This window comes from Pogona vitticeps, chromosome 1 (assembly GCF_051106095.1).
Source record: "Pogona vitticeps strain Pit_001003342236 chromosome 1, PviZW2.1, whole genome shotgun sequence".
Lineage (NCBI taxonomy): Eukaryota > Metazoa > Chordata > Lepidosauria > Squamata > Agamidae > Pogona > Pogona vitticeps.
In genome coordinates this window covers 201,009,250-201,028,964 of record NC_135783.1, presented here as the reverse complement: position 1 = coordinate 201,028,964, position 19,715 = coordinate 201,009,250, and the positions used below count along the sequence as shown (strand labels likewise).

At 42.2% G+C, this 19,715-nt stretch overlaps 1 protein-coding gene across 4 annotated transcripts in view; it reads right to left on the bottom strand.

Moving 5' to 3' along the window:
• Positions 1–1,057: 1,057 nt before the first annotated feature.
• WIPF1 (WAS/WASL interacting protein family member 1) overlaps positions 1,058–19,715 on the bottom strand; it is a 97,146-nt gene continuing 78,488 nt past the window's right edge. For 3 of the 4 annotated variants that reach the window (XM_072980321.2, XM_020805155.3, XM_072980331.2), the window contains 6 exons: positions 16,861–16,990; positions 16,167–16,340; positions 12,506–13,285; positions 10,658–10,882; positions 8,681–8,794; positions 1,058–5,823 (listed from right to left, as the gene is read on the bottom strand). In XM_072980321.2, coding sequence (XP_072836422.2) covers positions 5,768–5,823; positions 8,681–8,794; positions 10,658–10,882; positions 12,506–13,285; positions 16,167–16,340; positions 16,861–16,990 — 1,479 coding nt within the window. In that variant the 3' untranslated portion in view covers positions 1,058–5,767. The remainder of the gene's footprint in view (positions 5,824–8,680; positions 8,795–10,657; positions 10,883–12,505; positions 13,286–16,166; positions 16,341–16,860; positions 16,991–19,715) is intronic. The other variant, XM_072980340.2, reaches the window with a different exon arrangement.

Genomic DNA, 19,715 nt, shown 5'->3' with positions numbered 1-19,715 from the left:
CGGAGCAAAATCAGGGAGCTGGATGGTGGACAGATTGTACAGTGGTGCCTCGCTTAGCGACATTAATCCGTTCCGGAAAAAACGTTGCTAAGCGAAAACATCGCTAAGCGAAATTTAAAAGCCCATAGAAACGCATTAAAATGCGATTAACGCATTCCTATGGGCTTAAAACCTCACCTTTAAGCGAAAATCCTCCATAGCGCCACCATTTTTGCTGCCTCTTAAGTGAGGAAAAACAGCGGGTGGCCATTTTGTTTTCCCAGCGGCCATTTTGAAACTGCCGATCAGCTGTTAAAAAAGGGTCGCTTTGCCATGATCGCTTCCCTGCGATCATCGCAAAGTGAAAAAACCCCGTAGGGACCATCGCAAAGTGATAGCTTTTGCAATCGCAAAAACTCCGTCGCTAAGCGATTTCGTCGCTCAACTGAGTGATTGTTATGCGAGGCACCACTGTATTTGTCTTCAGTGTGGAAGGGATTGTCACTCTTGAATTGGCTTTCTCAGCCATACTAGACGCTGTTCCACATCCTCCATACAGAACACATTACCATAATCTCTCGAGACTGAAGGATGTCTACGTACAATTCTATTTTAACATTTTTAACTTTTTGTACTTTAATTTTACTGTTTTTTTAATTGAATTGTAAGCCAGCTCAGGCTTTTGGAGAAAGAGAGCATATAACGAACGAATGAACACGCCTAGAAGCTCTGGGAACAGGCTCCTGCACATGAATCATTATTATAGGTTAAGATAAAATAGTATCCCTTTTGTAGATTTCTTTCCCAGGAGAAGTCAGGTCCATTATATCCTTGTTGAGTTGTTGTGGAACAGCCAGAACTGTAATTTTTAAAATGCAATCTTTGGTTTTTAAAACTTATTTTAAAACAATCTTTCATGATATATTGCTTTGGGAGCCTTGGTGAACAGAAAAGCAGTTAACAAAGACTGTAAATAGATAAGTAATGTTAGTAAATCCAAGACAAAAGAGTTATCAAGCCAACATTGTATATTCATTATACACATTACAAATGCAAATACAGTTCCTTCTGACAAAGGTTTGATCCAATTTTAATTTTTATTGTTGCTTTGGACAAATATGAGATTCATTTGCCATCTAGTCTCCAACAAATCACAAGGATAACACAAAGATACTTTTAAGATATGCACGTTAATAAGCCAAAAGCAAAGTACTGTAAATTATAAAGAAATACTCTTATTTACAATATTGGTATGTTTTACTCTAATATACCTGTGCAACATTCTTTTTTTTTTAAAAGGTGGAAGATATGCATTACATGTTAGAAACGCTTGCCCTCTAAGTTCACAATCCATCTGATTCATTTAGTTGTGCATAGGAAGCATTTTCTGTAGCATTTTCAGGTTTTGCTCTGTCCAAGACCTTGGTCCTAAGTTCCTTCATCCACATATTTCATTAACTGAGCCACAGAACCTGCCTCAATAAATACATTAAAACTGGAGTCCCACTTTATCGAAATCTATAATTTCTGTACAAAGGGATTTAGGACCAGAAGTTAGAAAGTAAATTATCTGAGAAACATGGCCCAAATACCACAGTTCATGCAGCAAGCACTATTTTATATTTGAAATTTTTGGAAGAAGTGAAAAAATGATTGCAGATGTTTTTTGTTTTTTATTAAAAGCAACACATGCTTGGCTATTTTAGAAGTGGTTTTAAAATGTAGTAAGGCACTACTAGAATGAATCAATTTTTCTTTCTGTTGTTTTATCTGTGTGCATAATAAAATAAATAAGTACTCTCAAGTAGTTAGACTACAAGGATATCTAAAACTTTAAAAAGCTGTGCTTTTGTTTAATACATCTGGTGAAATGCAAAGAGGTATTTTTTAAACCACCCCAATAATTCCTATTATTACTTTGCATGGACAGTATTTTATTTTGACAATATTTAACATATACACTGAGGAATATTCCTGTAGAAGAGAAAGTGCTGAAATGCTGTGCTCTGAGGAAGGGAGAAGCTGTGGTTTCATTGCTTCACTCCCTGAAGGCCACATTACATTCTAAATGCTAAGGCTTTGGTTGAAATTTCAGATTTTATTGCACTGGACTTAATTTGTCAATACACAGTAAACTGATGAGTAAAACAACCTGAATCTCAGAATGTCTGAATACCATAGGAATGAGCAGTGTTTATAAAAATCATCAGGTTTTAACCGTGTATGTACTTTCTTTCTGTTATTTATCTTCCATACACCTTATTTTTCACATCGCTTCATTCCACATAGTCTACTTTTTCATGTCAAAGTGGCTAAAAATGCCTCCTCGTAATGTTATTCACTAATTTCTTCATAGTAACATTGAAAGAATAATGCTTGAGCCAGCTTTAGCTGATAAAATATGTTCAGATCTATCTAGTATTTATGTTGCTGAGGCTCTACTTCATATTGATGTTCCTTGTCAGTCAGGTCCAGTGATAAAAAAACATACAGCTCTTCATATATTTACTGCACCCCATTACTCCTGTCTATTGTCCAGGCTCTCAGAAGCTGATAGAACTGAAATCCAGTAACATCTTTGAGGGTCAAACTTTACCCACACTTGCTCCAGTCAAGGAGTGGGCAAAAGGTATGTTGCCTGGGTGTGCAGTTCTTCTGAACACCTAGTTCCCCCCACCTCCACCCATTTTATTTCTACAAAATCATTGATTTCATCTTTTCTGGGATATGATTTGCCTTTTTTTTGGGGGGGGGACACATCAAAGGGCCCAAAACTTATTTAGGCTCAAAGAGGTCTTTTTGGAATCCAGAAGTGATGTTTTGGCTACTTCCACTGGCACAGAGGGCCTCAGGAGGGGAATGTACAGCTCTCCAAGATCTTGGGAGCTGAAGGTGTTGATCCTTGAGCCTCTGGAAGTTACACACCCCTACTCTAGTAAATAAAAGCAGGAGTGTCAGAAAATACCCTGGTCTTGCTATCTTTGCTAACTTCACTTGACATACTGAAAAATGACGTTGGACATTAAGCTACTTAATGCAAAATGCCCAGCTTCTGGAGCACTTTTTAAAAAGGTCTGCACTGTGTAACACTTCATCATTTGTTCATTAGAAACCTTAACTGTTCCAATTTCAGCAAATGAACATAATACCACCTTTCACATACTGATAAGTTTTTATAAAATACCCTCCGCATGTACACAAAAAGGTGAATGGATTGAAACTGGAACTCTTAATACTGGCATATAGGTCAGGATTGCTAAGTGCATAGGAAAAGAACAATAGTCATGGAAAAACGGATTATTAGGCATGAACCTGAAACATACTGCTTGACCATCTTGCTTGACCAATGTGTGTCCGAAAGCTCTTCAAATCAATCTTGCAACAAGATTTGCATACATGGAATATTTGGATCCCTGAAAGTATTTACCTGTGAGGATTTTATCATGAGAGTGGGCTCATGGAATGCACCTCACCATTAAGACCAAAGTCATACAATATTTTTGGTAACCCTAAAGTCACTACAAAAAAGTCACACATGATTTTTTTACATAAACAGGGAAAATGAGGAATTATTTCTTGCATTCTCTACATTCTAACCTCCATCCTGCTTGGATTATCATCAATGAGATTGACTGCACATAGTTTAAAACAAGATGCAATCTAGGCTAATAAGGCCACTTACACAAAGCACCATTGTGAATATTTCTCCATTCCTTTTTAGAATTTCCCTAAAACAGAAACCAACTTCATTTATATCTCTAAAGATGCCTAACACTAACAACTGTCCCTCTACAACCAAAACTTTGGATAAAAGTACACATCTGGAGTTTTCAGCCCCCTCCCTTCTTCCTGCCTTGAAGACCTGACCAAAAACTTGTTCTGTTGTCTCAGTCATGCATACTAACATGGCAGGTGATGCAGGGGAGATCCATCTTCAGAGTTAGTTCTTTTAATCATGTGTGTTCCAGGCTAGCATCATTGTTTTCCTGATGGCCCCATATTTCTCAATAGTCAGAAAAGTGAATTGGTTGCAAAATGATACAGTGAAGTTACTACCTGCCATGATTCCAAAAATATATTATCTCATCTCACAGCAAAACCTAGAAGATCTTTCTTACAGCTTTTCATGTGTGAAAATCTTTTGCAAGTAATTAAATGTTGCAGCAAAATCAACTCAAATGCTGGGCAGATATTTTGCATCCCAATGGAAAACTAAGTACAGTAAAAGCTTGTAACAGGGCAATGGAATGTGTCCTGCCGTCAGAGATCTCCTGCTTGTATCTGGATGCTTGATTAAATAACTGCTACAAAAGTGGAGGAAGAAAGTGTCTTGAGCAACCAAGAGCCAAATAAAAAGGAGTCCATTGTTAAAGCAGTTTCAACTGAACCATAAAAGGAAAGGAAATGTGGGCAAAGTTATAAGCAAAAAGATGCAGAAAATCTTAACAACATCCCTTGTTGCTTAAGCACAGCAGCTCATTTTTGGGGATTGTGAGCCACCTTAGGTCTTGCAGGATGTGTGTTTGTGTATAGCTTGTTATCCAAAGTAGAGTGGTTCACAGTAATCTAATTTATTGAATGAATTGGGAATTATGGCATAATAAATGTTTCAGAGGAAAAGTCTAAAAATGTAACTGTTAGCAAAATGAGCATTTGCCACCCGGAAGACCATGATACTTTAATACTGTTGTATTCTAGCACCCCGGTCCTATGGCATGTGTGCATAGCTCGCAGGACTTTGCTCATCCTATTTAAAGAACAGAGAGGAAGGAAGAAATCCATTCTGTTTAGCAGAAGGGGAAAGGGGGGCAGGGGGGGAATGAATCTGAGCCTCTGCTCCTGAAATGTCTGTCAGTGAGATATTAATATTTTTTTAGTGGTGGTTCTACAATGCACACACTGCCAAACACTGCTAACAGTATCTAGTTGTATATGTGATTTCCCCTATCCAGTTTGGCTTGGAAGGCTGCTTCTGTCCACATGCTGCTCTAGAATGTAGCATGGAGTATTTCTGTGGCTTTGTGAAAACTGCTACTCCATTATAAACAATAAGAGGCCTTTTTGTTTTGTACATGATGGCATTAAATTAATTACAAATATCATGTAGATTGTCACTAAATTACCTCCACCTATTTCCGGAGAAGGAAGTTATTGACACTTGTGCCACATCATTTTTTTCAGCAGTAAAACTGATCAGATCAATTTGATCTATAATGTCTCAGACTTCGGTTTAAAGGGTATACCTGGATGGAACAGATGCTTTGAAAATGTATGTTTCAGACTGAAACTTGATAAAATATTACCTGCTCCCACAATACAGCAGCAGCTAGTATGCTTGGTCTCATTGATAGTGAGGGCAAGTCTACGAACAGGATTGGACTTTCTAATGTGACTGATATGGTCCCTAATCAGCTTTTCAAGACAGCTTTCTAGGTAAGAATAATACATACCACCTGGGTCCAAAGCACCTTATTGGAAGCAGGTTCCACTGATTTCACTGCAGCTTAATTCCACAAAGCAGGGAGTAAGAGGATAGTCTACATATCTATAGTTTATAAACTAAAGTGTATTTCTAATGTGGACCACTTCAATCCTCATTGAATTAAATGGGAATTTAGAGGAAATTATTTGATCAGGATTCTACCAGCCTGATCGGAAAATTCAGCCGGGGCTGAGATGGTGTTCAGAACTGCCAGAAAGGAGGAGGCTTTTCACGATACCAAATGTGTGGTGAGGTTCAAGAGACGTTTTAAAAAGCTGTCATCCTGAGAAATATTAGGATCACGTTTCACCTTGGAATAGGTGGCAGTGGCGGAGCACCTCTTTCTCTGCGACTGGATCCACCTAAAGAAAAAAAGAGGAGACATATCAATCCTCTAATATATTTTTATTCTCAGATGTTTATGCCCAAGCTATCCATCTAAAATGCCTTAATGGGTGAGAGTTTCGCCCACTGTTTCGACTACTGCAGGGATGGATAGCTTAAATCTTTTTGACAGTGATCACATGATGTAATTGCTGAAATAAACCAAATAATCCCCAGAGTGTTCCTACCAACACCATTCTAGCCCCTGTCAGGGGTTTCTATCCTTTTTTGTGTAGGATAGTTCTGGTTTGGTCCATTTTCAGCACATGTGAGTGTTGGGAATGGACCAAAAGCAAGCCTTCTAATTGTCAAGACCCCTTCCATTTTGAACTCCTGATATGAGTTGAGAAACTGCCCCTGTTTCTCAACTGGCCCTTTAGACAAGGTGTTTTGTTTTTGTTTTGTTTTTTTAAATCACATATGGCACATCAGCAGTGGTCTACCAGAGTCTTTAAAAAAAAAAATCACTCCCCCCACCCCTCTGCTGAGGAGCAGAGGAAGTGTTCAATTTGCCAATATCCAGAGGTGACTTGCTTATTAAACCACTTTGCAATATTGGAAATTCAAAACAGATGGAGCCTGACCAAATACAGTTGCTTGAGCTCCAATGTGCCATTTGAGTGTGGGATTCACACCAAATGGCATATTATATCTATACCTGAACCCAGGTGACCCTTTTTTTAGCTCACACCAGCCTGGTCCAAAATGATCAGTGCAGATGAGTCCTCAGTTTTAACACATGTCTATTATTCATTGAGTGGATATGAAAAATGCAGGAATATTTTATGTCTTATATGTGACATAAAAATATAGAGCTATGATGATTTGTCATGCCTGTGAGGTTCTTAATATTAGTGAGAGTTGTTCTGTTTGAGACTTGAAAGGAGAAAATAATTACTATTTCTCAACCAATACAGCCATGAATTTTTTCATACCGCTATCACAGTGCGTTGTGCAGGTTTTGAATGCATTACATCCCCATCCACCCATGTTAACCAGAGCAGAGATTGTAGACAAGAAAGAAAGAGGTGGAAGGACATTTGCACTAATGAGGAATTACACTGTCATGCTGGCTTTAATTCTTAGAGAAGTTACTGCTTTCTTTCAATCAAATTATAATGAAAATATAATTTATACTGCAACACTGATGTTCTTTGACCTGAGTCCAGAGTATGCCATATGCCTTTTGCCTTTGTGTCATTTATGTCACTTTTAAAGCAAACTTTTACCCTTTTTAAGTCTCAATTAAAATTTTAAGCCCTGTGTGAGCAAGAAGTCTGCCTTTCAATTTCATTCTTATTTTGAACAATTGCCTCCCAAATGATTATTATTTAGCTATTATTTCACACCTAAACTTCCTCTTTGACTTAATCATGAAACCTTGGCCCCAGGAGTTATTAAATAAATAAATAGTTTATTAAATAAATAAACTATTTATTTATTTAATAGTTCTCATTCACATTAATTTCAAGAGAAATTAGAAAACAGAAAATGCACATGCATAAGGGATCTATAAAAATAGCACAATCTAAACAAAACAGACACAACAAAAATAATAGAGAGAAACAGCAAAGCAACAAAATGTACATGTATAAGACGTTTTCCCTGTCTTCCCCCCCCCCCCCCCCACACAAAAGGGAATCATGAAAAAGAAGCCTCTGCATTTTTTTTGGCAGCTAAAGTAGCTCTTCCACTGGATGGCAACTAGAGAAGGGAAGGGTCAGAAGTCTTTATGTATCTTCAGGGAATTCTTGGAATATTCTGCAAGTTAGAATCCAAAAATCCAAGCAGTGTATCCCTGCTGGCTACATTACATAAAGCTAGCTATGGGTAAGTCAGGTTTCAGCTGATGACAATTCAGGAGCTTCTCTCTAAAACAAGCAGTGAAGCTGGAGGGAACTGCGGCCTCAGAAGTGCAGAAAAGGAGAAGTTACTGGCATTTCTCCGTGTCTATTGATTCTTTCCTCCTGCTTATCTCTCCACTGCAGCCTAGCCCACAGGGAAGGAGGCAATAGGTGGAGATAAGCTGCACATTTATTTTTATTGCATGTTTCCTTTTGAGAAGCATTTAAAGAACTCTCTAACACAGACACCAGAGTAATGTACAAAGAGAGTCAAAACAGTAAAACATAATTAAAACAATAAAGTCTAAAGGAAATAATCAAAACACAGAAAAGAAGCAAAAGCAAAACAAGTAGGCCAAATCTATCAATTAAAATGCCTTGGCAACCAGAAAGGATTTTAAACTGGTGTCAAAACTTTGCAAGTGGTGGTGTCAGTTGCATATCTGTGGGGTGTTCCACAGGTGGGGTGCCACAACCTAGAAGTCTCCTTGATTTGCCTTGACACAAAGCATACTTGAACTACATGAGCGAGAGACCCTTTTGTAGGTATTCGCAGTCTGACGCTGCTGCAGAAAGCCAGCCAGTTGCTCCCGATTCCCGGAGACTTTGATCCCCCAGTTCCCTCTGCCTATCACAGAGCAGGGGACTTCTTTATCCTTCATTCACTAAGAACTGGGCTTGCACAGGATTATTTTTTCCATATTGTGACTAAGGAGGTGGTGGTAGGTTCCTTCTTTCATAACCCATGACCAACGAGATCACTGGGATGACCTGCCAGGATAGGTGGCCATATCTCGACAAACGTTATTTGCGCAGAACCCATAAATACTTTTCTCCAGTTCCACCGCTTCGACTTCCCACTTAAATTATTACCACCTACTGCATTTATTTAAAAACTACCTGAGTGTTCAAAGTGCTTCATTTATTTACATCTCAGCAATCATTAACCAAACGTGCTGTTTTCAAGCAGGCTTCAAGAGAAAATACTTACTTCTATTGTCATTCCTTGCCAGTTTACTGGGGTAGCTTTTGTTCATGGGCACATATGGCTCTGGAGGTGGTAAGTCAGACAGAGGATGGAAGGAGAATCGGCTTTCCCACTCATCTAAGGAACACACAACAGTAACAACCATTTTTTTTTTTGCAGAATTGTCTCCAACACTATTATAGACAGACTGTGTGTGCCACTCTGATATGGTATCCCACCCATACATTCAAGGCCATTTCGCTATAATTTGTACTGCTAATCTAAAAACTACCTCTACAGTATAAGACAAGGTGTGTGGAACTATAGCTATAGGGGATGAATCCTCTTCCCCTCCACAAGTCTTCTAAAGATTGGATGGAGTTAGAGGGCATGGTCGGACTGGGTTGAATTTTTCCACACACTACTTGCAAACACATGACCATGCAGACAGCTTTGCTCTTCCTGTTCCTTGTAGAGGTAGGGAGAGAATGCCAGGAATGGAATCCCCCTCTATGTTTGGTCAGTGGATTTAAGCAATGCTAGGCTATTTACAGTCAAACATAGAGTGGACCCTTGACTTACAGACGGCTTGACTTACAGACTTTTTGAGTTACAGACTTCTCTGGCCGCAAAATGTAGGTTTGACTTGCAGCCTGAGAATTGACTTACAGACCAGAAAAAAACCAAAATGGAACAAAAACGGCCTGTTACGGGATTAATCAGTTTTCAATGCACTGTAGGTCAATGGAGACTTGACCTACAGACTTTTTGACCTGCAGCCACCGTTCCAATACGGATTAATTCCTTAAGTCAAGGGTCCACTGTACTCTGCCTTTTGCCCAGCAGTCCTATTCCTATGGGAGTACATTTCCCATAAGCAGATATTATCAGCTGAGGTGTACACCCTCTTCAATTCAGTGTGCTTACTTCTCAGCAAACAACACATGAGATGGTGATGTTACTTATATTTTTTAAATACGGCTTGGGGTCTCATTTCAAGGCAGAGGAAGTCTATTGCTTTTAACACTGGGGAAACACAAGACACTTGGTTTGCATTAAGCAGCACCATTTATATTGTTACAGCCCCATGTCTGGCTGCAAGCATTGTCAAATCCCCTTCTCCTCCTCTTGCTTTTCTTTCTAATCCCATCCACTCAACCACAAAGCAGATCATCCGGCTTTCTCCATAGAATCAAACAACCACATTACTCTTAGCGTATCAGCTTACAGTGTTGTTGTAATACCCTTGCAGCTTCCTTGTACAGACCTGCATTGATTCCAAGTAGGAAGGCCTCTACTTACAATTGTTACCTGTGCACTGTTCCTAGCGAACTGCAGGCAACTGCTTGGAAAAACATGAATGATAATACAAGCAGTTTGTGGTTTTGAACTGGCACACTAATGAGCTGGCTCATTCTTATCTGTTTGTGGACTGAAATATTTTTAAGAACCAGCTCCATTTGTAACCAAATTCTAAAGTGTTTGTACTGAGGCATTAAGCATTAAGAAGATTGTTTTGCTAATTTTTTAAAACTATATGAGCTTACTATTAAAAAAAATTATTACCACCCACTGCACTTGTTTTCTGTATCTGAAAGTAATCAATCCTGTTTGGAAACTGATCTGTATGGGATACTGGTGGTTCCACAATGGGACTGTAAGCCCTTGCACGTACTGTACAGTTTCCTATATTAATAGTTCCCTCTGTCAAGGGTGGGAAATCTCTGGCTCTTTGGGTATTTCTGGATTACAATGCCCACAATCCCTCACTTTTAGTCATTCTGGATGGGGCTGATAGGACTTGTAGGCCAAAACACCAAGAGGCTCCAAAGATCCATGCTGCTGCTCTGGCAGCGGAGATGGTGTTTTCCCCTTCTGGGGGGGGGGGGGAGGAAGCCCGACACACAAAGACTCTTGAAGGCATGTTGGTTGGGAGCATACAACCCCATGTCTTCCACAGCAAGTGCCAGATAGCGGCCAAACACAACTGCCCTGACGTACCATCGCACGACGAATCCTGGAAGCCGTTTCTCATGGCAGAGGAGGGTGGAGGAGGTGGTGGTGGGGCTCCGGAGCCAGGTCTGTCAGGCGGAGGAGGCGGCGGCGGCACAGGTCCGCCTCTGTGCTTATCAAAGCCTCCTCTGGAAGGAAGCTGTGGGGTGGCTGGCAAAGCCCGGGAAGTGCTGCCATTTCTGCTTATTGGGGGTGGGGGTGGAGGAAGGGATCCTGAATGCAAGAAAGGGGGGGGGGGGAAAGGAACAACTGTTGGTTATATTTTATATTGAGCACAGCACCCTCCATATTTACATTCCCAACACAGGATACAGTATATTTTTTTCTTATTCTGAAAGCAGTTATCTCATCTCGTTGGGCAGGCAGACCAAAGAATGCCATGCACGAAAGGAACACAAGATCCATTTGCAAGCAAGGAGAAAGGTAGTAACCATTCCCTGTCCCTGTATGTTACTTTTTCACTTCTCTCTTCATTATCTTAAAGCAAATAGAGTTTGCTATCTTATTCTGTTTGGGAAGTAACCAGATGCTGAGTGGACCTCTCCTGCAGCAACGCCAGGGAAAGCCACTGATACCCAGCTTTTCCGGACCCGACTATTTCTCTGCACAATTTACCAAATAATGACAGGACTGAGTGGTTGTCTAGATGTTGGAAGATGAGAGTTGTAGTCCATCAACAATGGTGGCCGGGGTTGCAATCCAAAAACATCTGAAAGGCCACATGTTGCCCATGCTTGATTTAGACAGAATTATCTTGCACAAAACATACCAAGAGCTATTGGTTTCAAATGTACGGCAGTTCTACCCGCAATAGGAAACCTGGCCTGCAATTATATTATCTTAGTAGAAAACTACTAAAATTAAGCCAGTGCTAATATTATTCATGCACACAGAGAGAGTTTTCCTACTTAACAAATTATTTTCCCATGCCACATTCTACTGGATTTTTTCTGAATGAACAGGAAACAAGTACCGACTGAGAGCATCCCATTTCCCAGCATCAGTTTGTTGGTATAAATGGCAATGTACCACATCTAGATCCAATGCAATTGTCAAACAGCTTTGCCTACAAATTGGATCTCAAACATACTCTATTTATTTCCATTAAGGGAAACCATGATGTTCCATTGCATATAAACCCAATTATATATTTACACATACATGTTGTACATACTTTTTTACAGCAGGAGGGGGAGCAGTAATGTCAGGGACACACTACAGGGCCTTAAGGAGTTGTCACCAGGATGCACCAAGACTCAGACTCTCCTGAACAGCCTCCTTACCTGGCATCCAAAACGGGGCATAAAAGACAGAAGCCTCTGACGGCAGCTACGTATATTTATAATGCAATGTAGTGGGGCAAAACCACAAAGATGACAACGATTTCTCTCTCTAAATGGAGAGGGCTGAACTGCATCACAATGGACAGGATATTTTGGGGAACCAGGAATGAAAGTGGAGACCACAGCTCACAGGGATGTAGGAAGGTGCCCGATGCTGAATCCATACCCTGGGTTCACCTACCGCAGCATGGTCAGCTGTGATTGACAACAGTTCTCTAGGGTTTCAGACGGGATTCTTTCCTAGCCTGGCATTCCCTAGGGGTCTCCCATCTCAGTACTAACCAAGCCCAACCTTGCTTCACCTCCAAGCTCAGGTGAGACAGGGTGTGTTCAGGTGATGATGGTGGCCTACACAATTCTGCTTGTTTGCCTATGGCACCAAAGTGATTTTGCTGGAGGGATGCTCCAGCCCATGAACTGGGGCCGGACCTTTGCAACCTTGCTCTAGGCACCTTACAAGATCTCAGGGTCTCTTTTTGCTGGAGAGCCTTACCTGACCGGCTGGGGGGGTCTCTCACAGGTGGTGGTGGCCTCTCGCCTGGCGGGGGAGGGAGAGGCCCTGTGCGACCACCGCCGGACAGACCGGGTGGAGCGGGAGGCGCAAGCGATATATTCCTCTGAGGCAGCCGCGGCATGTCATCGTTGCCACCCGGTGTGGGAGGAACCGGGGGTGGCCCCGGCCTGCTCGGGGGAGGGGGAGGAGGAACCGCAGCCCCAAAAGATGGTCGAGGTGTTGAGGGAACTGGAGGTTTGCTGTTCTGAGGCGGAGGAGGTGGCAGAGAAGGCTCCCTGTTGAGAGAGGGCCTGTATCCCATTGGAGGTGGTGGTGGAGGCGGCTTCTCTTCTGTCAGCCTGCCTGGTGCAGGAGGAAGAGGAGGCCTGTTTGAGAAAGGGGACGTGGAGGCAGGATTGCTGGGGGACGACTGGCGAACGGATCCTCCAAACCCTGGATTTCTGCTTCCTGGGAAAGGTGAAGGCGTAAGCCCTAAGCTGGCTTGTCTGCTTGCTCCTGGCATAGGGGGAGCTCCCCGATTGTGCAGACTGGAAGGGATAGGTCTTGGAGTATTCGGCACAGGAGGCGCGCCAGTGTCCGGCCTGGAGCCAGCATCCGGTCTTGGGGGAGGCATACGACTTCTCTGGAGTTCTGGAGCTGGTGTTCTTTGTCCGAGAGAAGGGCCCGGAACCCGCCCTGGGCTGCCGGAGGGGGAGAAAGGCTTAGCAGACGTTGCTCGTCCTCCGGGTGGAAATACTGGCGCTCTGCTTCCTGGAGAATCTGAGAAAGAAAAGAAATGGTTTGGTTATAGTGCAGTGGTGGGGTTGGGGTTGGGGAGTTCTGAAAAGCCTATTTGTAAACTACAGGGATGGTGACCGGCATGTCTGAAAATTTATGACAGGGTGAATCTCTTCACTCCAGGAAGCCTAAAGAGACTGCTGGCCTCTTTAGGAAATCTGCAAGGGATGATCTGCAAGAGTTTTAAGCATGCTGGTGAGGTCTGCCTTCATGCCACCTCCCCTCATGGGTTAGATTTTGATAAAGCACAGCCTTCTCTGTTGAATATTCTCAGTGGTGGCTGGGTGGGTGGGGGGAAAGCAAGCTCAGGCGTTAATACAATGTACCTGGAGAAGCTGCAAGAATGTATATGCAAGCTGGCACCAGAATTTCCCTAGAAGAGGCAGCTTCACAGAGAAACTCTGGCATGTCTAGTGCAGGGAGATTAAAGGGAGATCCATAAATAGCCGGTGACACAACAGATAATACCAGCTCTGAAGGTCTGTGTTGCATCAACACAGGCTGAAAGATCACTGCATGTATTTTAAAAGCACCATTACATTCAAGGCATGATGGTAGATCTTTGCAGCTGGGAATGTACATGGCTGGCCAGCCTCCAACTGCCTAGCCCAATGTTCTCCAACCTGAGATCTTCCTGGTGTGACAGTCTCTTATCTCCATCATCTCCAACCTGCATGCCTTCTGGACTTTGCTGGATGGGGATGGTGGAACATGTAATCCAGCTCCTCTGAAATACTGGGAAAGTCTGGTCTAGCTTATTCTCTGGCCCATAAATGCACTTCCAACCTTTTAGTTCATGGGAAGAATATACAGTATACTCATAATGTGCCCTTTATTATGTTCCACCATGATTTCTGTATATTTTTGCTGTTGGTGACTGAGATTTTAAATTATGACATGAACGAAGATTTTATTTTTATGTATGATGGGTGGTAAGCAAGTGTGTTATTATTATAAATAAAATAAAACTGTGTCCATTCTGGGCCGCCTCTACAAAAAGAACATATTTGATTCCAACACAGTAAAAGGTGTTACGGGAAAACACAATACAGAGGTGGATTACAATGGTATGTACTAACACTAACACACATACTATTCACTAGATAAATACATAAAAATTCTTTAAGCTCTACACAAAACACCGTAGTTCAGAGAATCAACAGAGTGTAATGGCTGGAAGTGCTGAACTTGAGACTGTGGGAAGCTGCATTTGAATTTCTGCTCAGCTCACTGGCTGGCCTTGGGCATGTCAACCTTCTGTATCTCACAGTGTAATTCCATAACAAAAAGGGAATTTTGAGTATGCCTGGCATACTCAGCCCTATGAATAAAGGCTAGGATACAAATTTGATGACTAAATAAAATAAATAGATTAGAGCTGCTGGAGGAAGAGACCCTTGTCCAGCAGGCCGAGGCAAAGAGGCAGTCCCGAAACGAGCAAAACCAGGGAGCTGGACAGGGGACAGATTGGATTTGCCTTCATTGTGGAAGGGATTATTGTCACTCTCGAATTGCCCTTCTCAGCCACACTAGATGCTGTTCCAAGACCTCCATACAGAGCACGATACCATAGTGTCTCGAGACTGAAGGATGCCTACAACAAGCTGAAGGAAACACAGCCAAACAGACATGAAACCAGGATATAATGTTTGGGGGTCTGGGAAGCAGAAAAACACTTGGAGAACTTTGGAGGCAGAAGAAGACATGCTACATAGGTTGGCCTTAACCGTGGATGCCTGGAAGGACTTGATCAATGTGCTCAGCTGAGGCAGGATATCACCCATTCCTTTGACGTGCATGCCGCTAACGGCAAGGAAGTGTGGTGATGGTGTTAAAACAGGATGAGGTAAGAAAGAGATTTGCATATGGGATGGACACACAAATGATCTCTGAGTAAATGCAAAGTCACCGGTGGGCCGCTGTGCCTCCTCTCATATGGCTGATATGCACGTCTCATTGATGGTCCCTAGTGCAACTAAGGGCGAGGAAATGACATGGGCTGCAGTTTGAGAACATCTCAGACTGGAGGGCTGCAAGGTGCTCACTCCTAAATTATACAGTGGGGTCTCTACTTAAGAACTTAATCCGTATTGGAAGGTGGTTCTCAAGTTGAAAAGTTCTTATGTTGAATCTGCATTTCCCATAGGAATGCATTGAAAACCATTTAATCTGTATCTGCTCTTTTCCGTCCATAGAAACTACAGTGGAACCTCTACTTAAGAACTTAATCCATTTTGGAATGGTGTTCTTAAGTTGAAACGTTCTTAAGTTGAAGCAAAATTTCCCATAGGAATGGACTGAAAACCAATTAATCCGTTCTGGCTGTTTTTTTGTTACGTAGAGGTGTGTTCGTACATTGAAGCATTAGTTCCCATAGGAACTAATGCAAAGCTGGTTAATACGTACTCTACCACTAGGGGGAGAATTTTTTTTAACCTAAGATGACCTAAGGTTAAAAAATGAGCAGGAAAGGTTTTTTTTTCCTGTTCTTATCTTGGATTTCTGTTCTCAAGTAGAAGCAAAATTTAGCAAATGGAGCTGTTCTTAAGTTGGATTGTTCTTAAATAGAGACGTTCTTAAGTAGAGACCCCACTGTATGTGTATTCTGGGATAGGCATTACAATGAAGCCTCTGGTCTGGCTTCACTCTAATGGAACACCCGGTAGCCCTCATGCGGACAAAAAGAGCCCAGAGAGCAGCCTAAGGCAAATGTTCCTTTGAAAGAGAGGCAGCCCGTAGTGTCTCCAGGGTTCACTTCATTATTTGTTAGTTGGTGGAAATGTGAAATGCCAAAATGCAATGTACTCTACTTCACTGAACAGAACCGCTCTTGATTTAAAAAAAAAAAAGATACCTTCCTTACCATTTTCCCTGTTTGTAGATCTAAGCTTTGGCATCCCTGCCTGGAACAAACCCCCTAAACCAGGAGGTCCTCCACCACCACCATAGTTATTACCGCCACCACCGCTGCCGCCACCACTGGTGAAGCCACCGCCACCACCACCGCCACCACCGCCACCACCAGATCCTTTGGGTTCTGTAGAAACAAGAAGGAAGAAGGTTAAGACCTTCATCATTCTTAAACCACAACAGAGCTTGCAGTCTATTTTTACCTGTCTGAAATGGAACCATCACTATTCTGGCCCCCAAACAACAGTTCGATTTAGAAAAGGACCAGAGGAATCTTGGCTTTGTTAATATGGTTGGAATTCGATTTCCGTGAGCCCCAGGAAAACTAACAAACGGTGAGGAACACTGGGAGCAACATTCCGTTTATGTCTGCAAAGTTGCAGGTTCCCCATTTCTGGTCTAAAATAAGTCATGACTATTGGGAGGTCTTTACACCCAGAGTAGAGGTCAGGCCACTAGATGGAGTGGTATAGTAATATAACAAATAAATAAATACATTTACATGAGCTCATTTCTAAACTTCGCAGTACAACATATTTCACAATTTCAAGAATTCTAGTTAGTTGTACCAGAATTCTTCCACTTAAATGTTGTGGTGACGATATAAATGATATATACCATTGACCATATAAATTATATATACTCACTATCAAGGATTGGACCACTCCTGTCATTGGTAACAGTCTTCTTGAGTTTTTTCCCTTTGGTAATATCTGACAAAAGAGCATTTCGTCCTGCCTGCTCCGATCTGCTTAAGGAAGGCTTTTCTGTATTTGCCTGCAAGAAATTAGATGTTATGTAGTACAAGCATCAATGCACTTAAATGACAGTTTCTCTCTAAAGCATGATATGGGAATTGACTTTCCATTTCACCCCAGAGTCACATGACTTTCCCCAATGTCTTTTCCCCTGTTTCCTTCAAATAGGGTGTTGAGAGGAATTACAGGAATCCTGAGACCCTTAATCCAACATCAGGATTAAGTACATCCTTGGCTCTATGTGTTCTGATGAACTCCGTCTTCTGGCAAGGCAGACAATCTATTTCAAGCACGTATAACAAAACCAAAAGCATGGTCGCACCTAACAGTTTTATTTCAGCATGAGCTTTCAACAAATAAATCTGTTAGTCCTAATGGTGCCCTCCTGTTTACTTATTTACTTTGTGGGGTTTTTTCTTTTTTCTTTTGGTTTCCCCCCTGCTTTTCTGCTTTCCATGCTGAAACAGACTAACACCAACTACTCTCTGAAAACCACCCATGGCAGAAGTAGGAAAACTTTGGTCCTCTGGGTCAGAGTCTGGAAGCTTTTGGATAACAAGAATGCAAGTAAGCTACAGTTAAAAAGAAATGCAACAAGTAATTACAAAGTTGATTTTTGGTGCGACAAGACACATTTTTCTATTGACTTTCAAAAATTACTTTTAAAGGACATTTTTAAAGCCATTTTTGCAGAAATTTGTTGAGGATTTTCAAGCACTATGCTGTTCTCTGATCAGTCCTAAGTGCAAAGCGAGTATTGTTTAGTCTTTTCCTAATTTTCAAAGTATTTTCAGCATTTAATATCAGAAATGGCTATTCAAGGGAACTGGAGAATGCTTTCACATACTTCCACACACACTAATTCCAATGCAACACGTTAATGATACATAATGGAAAGACTCATAAACACAGCATGGATCTTTTCTCTTGCTCAGCTCGAGGATACTGGCAATAAGACTTCAGAGCTTTATAGAGAAATTTTGTAAGCCAAATTGGTTTCAAAAAAGTGGGAGATGAACACATTTTTGTTGGTTTTAACATAAGAAAAATTAAACGTTTCCAAGTATTCTCAGATATGGATGTTGATATCAACACTGTTCTGTGTCGCTGCTGCCGCCGGTCCATTCAGCTCAGAGTCCCCACTTGCACCTAGACGAGTAAGGAGTATACGTGGACCAGTAGTAGGCTGACAGCATGCCGGAGCAAACTCTGTAACCCACAGAGTTGATTGTGGTTCTCAGCATCTCTCTCTGCCCCAGACATATTTATAGGACAACAAAGGGGTTGGCATTCACTTTTATATTGAGAAGAAAATGTCTGGTGAGGTTGCCTGCCATCTATGTTGACCTAGAACAGTGCCCAAACTGAAAAAACAAAAACAAAACAAAACCCAGCGGACGGTGGAACCAGAAGTGGCGGTGGCAGAACTGGAAGTGGCAGTAGAAGGGGGAATTCTGGGCACGGAGGCGCCTCAAGACTCCACTGCAGATCCGCTGCCAGCGCCAGCTGCTCCGGGTCCTGGCTCGCCGCCTGTCAAAGCACCAGCACCACAGCTGCAGCTGCCTCCTCAGGTTTGGCTGCAGGGAGGAGGGGAGTAGTGATCTGGCAACTTATGGATTGCGTGCTCACAGAGCGGGCTCTGCGTACCAGCTGTGGCACGTGTGCCGTAGGTTCGCCACCACTGGCCTAGAATGTTCTGCAGCCCAGGAAACAGCAAAGAAAAAGAGATGGCCACTCCCACTGCTTCTCATTACCATTTGCTGTGCCAAAGGGTAGGAATGGCCCTGGCATGGCTACCTGGGCTCTGGCAGTGTCCTAAACAAATGCCTTGGAGAGACAAATCCTTCCTAAAACCAAGGATCAGCCGTGTGCCGTCATCCTTGTTGCACATCACCCTTCTTACACATCCCTGACAAATCTGTGTACTTACATAGGAGCTATGTTTGCTGCAGTTAGAAGTTCAAATAAGTTTCATGCAGCAAAAGCCTTGAGGTTTGGAAGGCAGATGTGCAACCTAAACATGTGGTTAGCATTAGGGTTGCCATTGCTACTGGACTGACTGGGTTTAACCCAGGTTTTAGGCATGTCACCCAGTGCCTATCACCTGGTCCTAATTCCAAGCCTTCCTTTTTTTTTTTTTTAAAGGTTGCTCTCTAATCCAGTGGTCCCCAACCTTGGGCCTCCAGATGTTCTTAGATTTCAACTCCCAGAAATCCTGGCCAGCAGACGTGGTGGTGAAGGCTTCTGGGAGTTGTAGTCCAAAAACATCAGGAGGCCCAAGGTTGGGGACCATTGCTCTAATCCATACAAAACTGAAGATAAAAGGCAAAACATTCCATCACAGTTTTGACCAATTGTTTGGTGAAAAGCAAGCCTTTCCATGTGATTAACCACCCATACTTTGACAGGATTTCGCTGAGACTGAAGACTCCGGGTAAATATTATAATTGTAGGAACATCTGTCCACAGCTGGCCTGCAAACAGTGAAATCTGTCCGCAGAGCTGTCTCTGAATGCGAGATAAAAAGCAATGAAGCCACAGCAATGATTGTCAGTTGAGGATATTATTATTATTAATCTGAGAACTACAGAGTTGGATAGGACTTTATGGATCATTGAGTCCAGCTCCTATCAAGGAGGCACAGTGGAGGAATCAAACTCCCAACCTCTGGCTCCACAGCCATATACCTAAACCACTGAGCTATCCCAATTATGAGAGCTGTAGTCCAAAAATGGAATTTCTCC